At 37.1% G+C, this 9539-nt stretch overlaps 1 protein-coding gene across 1 annotated transcript; it reads left to right on the forward strand.

Annotated features, from left to right (window-relative positions):
• Nucleotides 1-304: 304 nt before the first annotated feature.
• Nucleotides 305-3662, forward strand: LOC108546339 (E3 ubiquitin-protein ligase MARCH2). The gene is made up of 6 exons (XM_017898357.1): nucleotides 305-347; nucleotides 435-596; nucleotides 995-1166; nucleotides 1780-1954; nucleotides 2732-2922; nucleotides 3521-3662. The coding sequence occupies exons 1-6, from the start codon at nucleotides 305-307 to the stop codon at nucleotides 3660-3662; spliced, it is 885 nt and encodes a 294-aa protein (XP_017753846.1).
• Nucleotides 3663-9539: the final 5877 nt, after the last annotated feature.

The raw sequence follows: 9539 nt of genomic DNA on the forward strand, positions 1-9539 counted from the left end.
CTTCGAATTTACATACCGTCAGCTCCTTTCGCTCGAATGTGAACGGGGCTTTACCCTCGACTCTCGCTTTCGCCCGGCTGCCTTCAATTGTCGAGGGTCCCGCGCGCTGAAGTTCGCCACGCTGAAAAGATGGATTCACTCGGCCCGTCGTCGCGGTAGGTACCAATCGAGATACGAACCAGCACGAATCAGGCTTGATACACTGTTCGAAATAAAGCAGCGGGGCCTCGCGATCGCGACAGACAACCAGCGGCGAAAAATTCACGGCTCCACGGCCCAGCACAATGACGCTGCCGCCTTTTTGATGTCAAACGATCAGCCCGATGACGACGCCGCGAACGATACAGGTTAGAGAGCGATCCCGATCGCCAGCGCCGATTTCACGGACGGCCGTTCTTAACCCGTGGCGCTTCGGGGCCCTCGTCTCGTTTCAGATCTGCCTACGGATAAGTACGACCTGTTGGAAAATCTTAATGGTAAACGATTACGCATCCCGGCTGTGACGTCCGACCAGAAAGCTGCGACGATCGAGTTTAAAGTGAGGGACGAGGGGGGCAAAAAGAAGAACTCGGCCGATCGAAAAGGGAACGACGATGGTAGGATTTTAAAAATACCAACAAAATTTATCCAAATTGGCTTCTAAACGATTTTATATCGTCAAAATTATAGGAACCTTCTGGAATTGATTTTGTAATTTAATTCTAAATAATTTACCATTATTTGTGAGCTAAGAATTTTTTGGAATAATAGTATATACATAATAGAGAAAATAAGTGTGGACTAATAAATTTATAGAATTTCTTAGAAATTAGGGAAGAATTTTCCTGTAAAAATATTTAATAGAACGTATTTTGGAAATATGTAGAATGTGATGAAAAGGGATTTTGATTTTTAAATTTATTTTTTGGAAATTAATTCGAATTTTAGTTAGCAAATGTAGGTATGTTTTACGTTATTTTTGGATTTTAAGTATTTATTTAATTATTTTTTCCAGAGTCTCGTCTGTCCGGCGACATCTGTAGGATATGCCATATGGGCAGTTCTCCAGCTTTCGACGAAAATCGAGTCGGTCGTGGAAGACAGAGTCAGCCTATTCGAAGAGTCGACAGTCAAACGTCGACTTTATCATCCTACGCATATCTCGGCCCTTTGATCGCGGCTTGCAAGTGAGCTTATCAATATCCATTGCGATTTACCGTTTCACTGATCAGATTAGTCCATTACGTTATGGTAGTCGGAATAATCTGTATCTGGGTTGCATCTGGATTGAGCTGTCAGACTCAATTTGTTAAGCCTCACTCCTTTCCAACGATTAATTATTTTATTTTCGGAATACTTTAAAAAATGTAGAAATCAATTTTCATCCTCTTCGTATCTTTCTTTACTATTGAAAATCAAATCCACGATTTTTTTTTCTTACTCGAAATATCCGTTACGAAAATTTGAAATATTTTCAGCTTTTTAATCTTTTAATTATTTAATAGATTATTTTAATTAATTTAATTTTTGTTCTAGCATTTTTCACAGTTCACTTGTTAATTCTTTCACTTTTATCTATCGAAGAATTTTTACCTAACCTATAATATGCCTTGCGTTCATATTTCTTTCTTCTCTCTTAGCATGACGAGAGTGGTATTTGTTCTATGAGATATATTAGTAAATCAAGCAGAAATATTGACACGTGGATGTCTTAACATATGTCAGTTACACGGATCCAAGAATTTTATTTCATCTTTGATTCTCCGTCTAATCTATTCACTAATCAAATAAATGTGATAGGTGTCGCGGGACAGTGGGGTTAGTTCACGCGCAGTGTCTCGAAAGATGGCTGACAGAATCGGGTCACACGAGATGTGAGCTTTGTGGCTACAAATACACTACTAAAAGGGTACCGCGTCACAACATCTTCCGTAGTGTCGCAATATGGTTCAATACCGTGATAGTGACTCGACAAGTAAGATCTGGATCGTCCACTATCACTTCACTCCTTACATTACCACATAACCTTCAAATTATATACAGTTTTCTATTTATTTATTCACTTAGCACCAAATTCTATTTTCATATAATAGTATTAATGATTAGTGATTAATAGTTATAATAGTGATAATATAAAATAACAATTTAATAATAATAATAATTAACACGTTGAATGCCACGCCAGTTTTACAGGGATTGCCCGTGACGCCATGATGAATTTTCTATTATGCGATACATACAATGTCGAAATATTATCTGCAATAGATAAGTTATAATGTATAACTATGTTTGGCATATTAATTGCGACGGGGGTCACCATTGAATTAACGATGGTAATAATAAAAATTTCTAAATATTGATATTTGTTTAAATTATATATATATTTCTATCAATCGATCGCACGTCGATCACTGGTGGCCTCCGTGGCGCCACCGTCAAGTTGGGTGACCCCCATGGCATTCAACGTGTTAATAATAATAACAATAACAACAATAATAATAATAATAAATAATTAATAATTTAATTTAATTTAATTTTCATAATTTTCACACAATTAGAAATTACATATGTAATCTTAATGTAACTAGTATTACAATAACATATTTTTTTTTATAAATAGTACAGTAATATATAAATATAATTATTCTTTTTTTAATTACAAATATTGTACTCCATTTTCTTTTCAAAGAAATTGGAATGCAGCTTGTTACCAGATACAATTTGAAAAAGGAAATAACAAATATGGTTCCAGATGCTTCTGGATATATTGTACTTGGTAGTCACCACACCACTAGCCTTATTCTCCTGTTACATTTGCATTCTGGCTCTGAGAATGTTACTAAAACATGGCCTACAAGAAATGCCTTGGATGATCGTTGCCATGCTTCCTACTTGTTCCCTAACTCTCATTGCGTACTGGGGTTGGATATTAACTTTGGCCAGGTGTGTTAAACAGTAATTCCCATTCCTTAGATTTCACATTGCACCCAATATACCTTCTTGCTGAATCACAATCACGAAAATAATGAAAGATATAGATATTTATACGTATACTTGAACAGAATTTCGCTCTAATAATTGAATCACAGATGCACAATTCTATTTTTCATCAAATCACACGAACCTCACTTTGACATGTCATGCAATATAAATACAATATAAAGGCATAAATTATGAGAAGAATAGATATTTACAGACATAGTTGTACAAAATTAATTTCACTTTGGTATCAAATCACATCAAACGAGTCACTCTTCCAGCTGTACGATTCTTTCCTTACCAAACCACTTAGTCACCATGACCACATTATTGCCACTCATTCATTAGTAAAGCCAGCTATCACTTAATACCGCATTACAATCAGACAAAAATATTATGCCAATTCAATGCTGATTTATCGTGTCAAGTTTTGCCTCTTTGACTAAATCATACTTAAATCTGGTTCTTATCTTATTTACCGGCCCTGTTCTATAAATCTATCTGGTTAATAATTTGTCGATACAACTTAATAACCTCGTTAAGCTACCGTGTAAATTATCAGACTGCACGGGCGTAGATGGCGCCGTTACTGGAGGAACAATTTCGTCATCCGTTTGATCCCCGATGACTCGATCGTCGCAGAAGCGAATCCAAGACAAGAGGAGAACTTTGACAGCCAGTTGCATCAGAGAGAAACGACGTGACTGATGAACCGATAGAAATTCGCGACGTCGCATCGATCAATTGCAAGGACTGATTCCCTATAGGATTTAATTGCTGGTAATTTCATTTCATTAAAAAGCGGCTCTAATCGAAGCTGATTACTGGTCATCGAGGACAATTAATCGTATTAAACAGCACGAGTTTTCGCTTCGCTTCCGGTTGCCTGCTCTATGCGACAAATCGAAGAGTGCATAACCTAACCTATATCAACATTGACTGTTGAAAATTACTATAATGTCTGCCATTATCGTCGTAATAGTATTATTTATACTTGTAATGCATCTAATGGTAATGATTAACATCGACTTGGTCAAGATCATTGTTAAATTTCAGATGACTGCACTGATGTTAATAAAGAGGTAAATTCAACAGAGTATAGAATTTTTATGATTCTCTATAATTTATTATTTATATTCTATGCAATTTGTTATTCTTCATCCTTTTTTTTTTTGGTGAATCATATTTTTGTAAATATGATATTCTTCGGAGTATGAGGATAGAAAAGAAAAGATAGGTTAGGAATCACGAACACGTATGTAAATAAAGAAGGGAAAATGTAGCGATGGAGGAGGGTGTCAGAGATATTTGAATATTCAAATATGTAATAAAAAGATGTAAAAAGGTAAGAAAATACGGGACGGAAGAAAGTAATGGGGATAAAAGAAAAAGAAGTCAACCGGGTAAACCAGCTTCCAGAAGTTGTCCACGGCGAAAGATCCCGTTGGATTTCACTTTCGATAGATTGAAAGTTATTACGACAGTGACGCGACGCAATATATCATGCAACAAAAAAATACAAAAAGTAAAAAATTAAAAAAAGATTAAGAAAGAGGTACTTTAATTTTTCATCGTTATAAGGGTAGGCATTCTGAACATAAAAGCGACACATTATATTTCTAATTTAATGAAAGAAGCTAAACAAAAGTATTTTAATTCTTTAATTCAAGAAAATTGTCAAGCTTTTAAATTCTCGAAAATTTGACAATATCTTAAACTATTAATTTTCATAAATACCCAATACTTATATCTCTTTTTTCACATTTCTAACCTAAAAATTTTTTGTATTCACAATATTCTGATTTTCTTACACAACGTATACTTAACCTCTACAATTTGTGCACCAATTCAGTCACTGAAGCTTTAATTCACTACACATCAATTCTTTTTACACATTTCTAACTTAAAAAATTATTTTTATTCATAAAATTCTGATCTTCTCACACAACGTATTCCTAACCTCTACAATTTGTGCACCAATTCAGTCACTGAAACTTCAATTCGCTGCATATCAATTCTTTCTTCCCAAAGACTGTCGCGTATTAACCTAATCACTCTCGTAACCAAATACGATTCCACTCGGGCTTTGAATTTCGCAAAAATGTTGCAGAAGCTTTTCGTAAACACGTGCAGGGTAGATTATCCCGGGAAAGAGAGGATAGTAGAGGTTATTAAACCACGACCAGCTCAGCGTTTCTCTTTTTAGTCACGTTGCGCCACCTACTGCCGCGTCCTCCATCTTGAGCGACTCGTTTATTTTTCGGACCCGGCATTCCCCGCTGCTCTTCCCCCTATTCAACCACCTCCTGCCTCGGCCAGAGGAAGAAACTCAATTTTCTGCCTGTTTCACGTGAAATTAGCGGCGATAAAGCGGCAGCGTTTTAATAAGCATTCGCATAATTGCACGCTTCTCTCTCGACGGGTAGCTAACCGCCTCTACTCTTTCTATTTACTGGCCTGACGTTTATCTCACTAGATAATGCTGATCGACCTCAGAGCTCCGCTATGCTCGCCAGACGAAAAGATTTTTCGAGCGAAACCACTTCTCGCTTGCGCATTAACGCGAACGAAAGGCGGATTTTTAAGTAATAAGCGAATCTTAAGGTGTTGCAGATTGACCTTGAAGAAAAGTGGTTTACGATCCGCGTACGATACGACTCGAGAAATTAGCGAAGATCATTTTTAAGGTTATGAAGGATACCATAAAAATCTGCAGATTTTAAGATAGTTTATGTGCTTCTAAACAAGTGAACGTGTTTAAAAAAAATTATTTCTTGATTAACCTTAATAATAGACCTCGATAGAATTTATTAAAAAATTTTTTGCTAGTACTTCTTCTATCTTTTATGGTAATTATACATCTGGGGGATGTTACGTTCTATTATACTTTTTGAACAAATTAATATTCTGGAAATTCTTTTTTACACCGAATAATTTCTCACTCTCGCATTTTTTGGAAAATTATACATGTAAATTCGATCGAGGATGGTTATTAATACTTAGGGAAGCAATCCTGTGTGTGAGTCAATCAGTATTCGTAAAAAGATAAGGAAAAATGGAGAAACGAGAATAATTTGCAGATTTTTGTGAGTACAGGTACTATAGATTTCCACCATTACTGTCGGAATATCGTGGATACTTAAATTATATAGCTAATAGAAGGGATACAATGTAATACCAAGAATAAATAAAAGAGGTCGTATCGAAAATTTAGCGTTGGTTCATAAAATCTTAAAACGAAGCTTACCCACCTCGTTCTGGGATCATTTAGTTCAAATGGATAGACACTTCAATACGTATAATCGCCGTCTCTTAAAAACCTTACAACTTAATACAGAGTAATTTCTGCAACTACGTTTCATTTTCTACCCGCAATTACCATTTGCATACATAAGTCCGAGGCGTCGTGTAAAAAAAAATTAATAGCGTTTCTCTGTTAATTTCAGCCACGTACACCTGCAATATAACAGCTCCCACATACATTTTTCTCCACTGTAAACCTCAGTTCAGATGTTTCCGAGGAAAGTGCATTTGCATAATACAGCGATTTGTATTCAGGAAACGAAGTTGCATTAGATAACGTTATCGCCGGCAACTGTTCTTAGATTTCCAGGGTCTTTTAGATGGCTCCTGGATAAACGTAATCCTGGATTAGTTCGTGTAACTGACGCGGCGCTTCCTGCATCGATTTGGCGCCCTCCGCGTTTAATGGCGGCCGCAGCTTCGCCCGGCGAAAAATACACCGGGATGACAAGTGGTCCTCTATTCATATGGTAATTAGCGGAGTGATAATTTATGAAACGCTGCTGGGGTGGTGGCCTGGTTTCGTTTGACTTTTCATTTTTCTTGTTAAATCGCAGCGGTTGCGTGTTGCGTTTCTGGCACGAGATATGCGACTGTGATAAGCGAGTGTAGGAAGTAAGATATGGATACCAGAACTCGTGTAAATGTGGGAGTAAAGTAAGAAATTGGACAGATATATTGACGTCCTTATGGAAAAGATCTAACCAAGCTTGATTTTATTATATCCCCCGTGACACGGCATTGTGTCATGTTATTAGTTCATAACCTCAAATCGACAATGCCCGATTTTTGCTCCCACGTACCACGTAAGTATAGTTAATCATCTGGTAATATCGACAGGAAATTTTCTTACTTAAAATAGTCCTTATTTATAACCATAATTATATCCATTATCCATTTTCCATTACAGCATTGTAGCACAGTGTCGTGTTACTGGTTCATAACCTCAAATTGACAATATTCGATTTTTACTCGTACGTATATTTAAGTCTCGTTAATTATTCGATAATATCGACAGGAAATTTTCATACTTGAGATAGTGCTTATTTATAACCATAATTATATCCATTATTTATTTTTCTTTATAAATCAATTAAGAATTAATTATTTTCGCATTAAAAAATATCCCATGCATACTTTATTAACCGAGTTAATTACACCGACCGAGATAACCTAACTATTACAAGCGTTTATTAATCAATTTTATAAGTACTTATTAAATAACCATTTTCCATGCTTCGATATGCCCACGAATTACGCTAAATTAGACAAACTGAGCCTATCAAAGCCATCTATCGGTGTAACGCGAAAACTGTGCACTTATAAGTGGAACGTGCCTGAACAAGCACGCACCTAACCTAGAAAAAGGAGGAAGGGGAAAAGAAAACAGAGGTAGACACAAGAATAACACTAGGGAAAAACCTTCCAAAGGAACCAAACTAAGAAATCACCTCTACAAATTGATATTGCCTCGGGGTCTGTTGAAAAACTAGTGATAAACTGGTAACCTAGTGGTAACCTAGTGGCATGAAGCGATATAGGGGAAAAGGGTGGGGGAAAGGAGCGAGAGAAGAGCAGCAACACGATGGCGGCACGACAATCGAGGATACGGATGAAAATAGGTCCCCGACGGAGACGCCGTGCCCGATCCTTTGCACGTGGATTCGTCGCGAGGAAGAAATGAATCTTTTACGCGCCATCACCGCGAATGCATCCGGTTCTTCCAGATTCTCCAGCGGCACGTGACGCTCCTAGTCGCCTAGACGATCGAAAAAAAAGCGTCGGGAGGAACACAGGCTGACTGGATGAACCCTCGACCGGGGTAAATTCGAAAGGGTAAAAAGAGGATGACACCGTAGGGGGAGACAAATTATTGGCTCGTGACGCATCGAACGGCTGTCCTTAGCCTTGGGAGCAGAGAGAACTTGGGACCTCGGGTCTCCAAGTTTCGCTTCTGAACGCTGTTCCTTAATCGACGAATTCAATTTTTGAACAACGTGGTAAATCTGTAATGATAGTAAAATTTTATAATTTGTATAGAAACGTGGAATTTTTAATTTGGGATACGTTGCATTTACAAGATTAGAAAATTAAAAAATTTGAGAATTGAGAATTCGAAGATACTTGAGAATATTTCAGAAACCAAAAATTTTGAAATTCGATAACTCGAAAATTGAAGCATCCTTCTGGATGGGAACTTGGAAATTCAAGAATTCGAAGATTTGGAATTCGAAAATAGGGATATTTCAAAAACCAAAAATTTGGAAATTGAGTAACTCAAAAATTGGAGAATCCAGAAACTTGGCAAACTCGAAGATTTGAAATTCGAAAATAGGAATATTTGGAAAACCAAAAATTAAAAAATTCGATACCTCGAAAATTGGAAGATTCAGAAACTTGGAAACTTGGAAATTCGAGAACACAAAGATTTGAACACTCAAAAATTTGGAAATTTGGAAATTCGGGAATCTGAAAATTTAAAAGCTCGTGAATCCAAAAATTCTGTAACATTCCAAATGAATAATTATTCCAAACCTTTCTCATTTCCCTATTCCATCGAATCTCCAAATTTCTAATTCTGGTCTAAATTTTAAGAGGCATTGATATCGACACAGTAACATTTCCGAGATAAATCAGTGCTATATTTCACCGTTTACAACCCATTATTCGCGAAATTTGTCGAGCGAAAGTGGAAAAATAGAGAACGAAGAGACGTTTTCACGAGAGTCGTTACCGTAAGCATGAAGGACGAGATCGCGATCTGCCTTTACGACGAGATACCCATCCTTCGAGGATTAGCCGCGAATCGGGGGCAGAAACGCGTGAAATATCTGCATAAATAATGCGGCTTTCTAATCCTATGGCTTTCGCCCCGTCAGCCTCGTATTTTTTAACCCTCGTTAGGAGGCTTGTCCAACGAGATAAGGCGGCCAGTCGATGATAATCGATCTATTCAGGCGACTTTTATTCGTTGCGGAACGATATGGCTCGAATGATATATCGTACCCGATGCAAGTGACTGATTCATGTTCGTACGGTATATACCGGGACTGGCGAAATTTAAAAATCTAAATAGGCAATTTAACCGATCGATGAATCTTCGAAGAAAATTCTCCGCGGAAATCAGCTAATTATAATAATACACGACGAATGAAAAAGAAATTCGAATATCGTAATAGAAATCTCGAGTATGTTCGCACGCTGAATATTTCGTTTAGTCCTCGGAGGGGGCAGGGGCGACATCTAGCGCGTAACGGTAGCACTAGGAATTTTTCCGA

Source organism: Eufriesea mexicana, unplaced genomic scaffold, assembly GCF_001483705.2.
Source record: "Eufriesea mexicana isolate 0111107269 unplaced genomic scaffold, ASM148370v2 scaffold657, whole genome shotgun sequence".
NCBI lineage: Eukaryota > Metazoa > Arthropoda > Insecta > Hymenoptera > Apidae > Eufriesea > Eufriesea mexicana.

Coding starts and splice junctions, on each gene's coding strand:
- LOC108546339 (XM_017898357.1), top strand. CDS start 305: ATGTCAAACGATCAGCCCGATGACGACGCCGCGAACGATACAG. Junction 348..434: donor CGACGCCGCGAACGATACAG/GTTAGAGAGCGA, acceptor GTCTCGTTTCAG/ATCTGCCTACGGATAAGTAC. Junction 1,167..1,779: donor CCTTTGATCGCGGCTTGCAA/GTGAGCTTATCA, acceptor TAAATGTGATAG/GTGTCGCGGGACAGTGGGGT.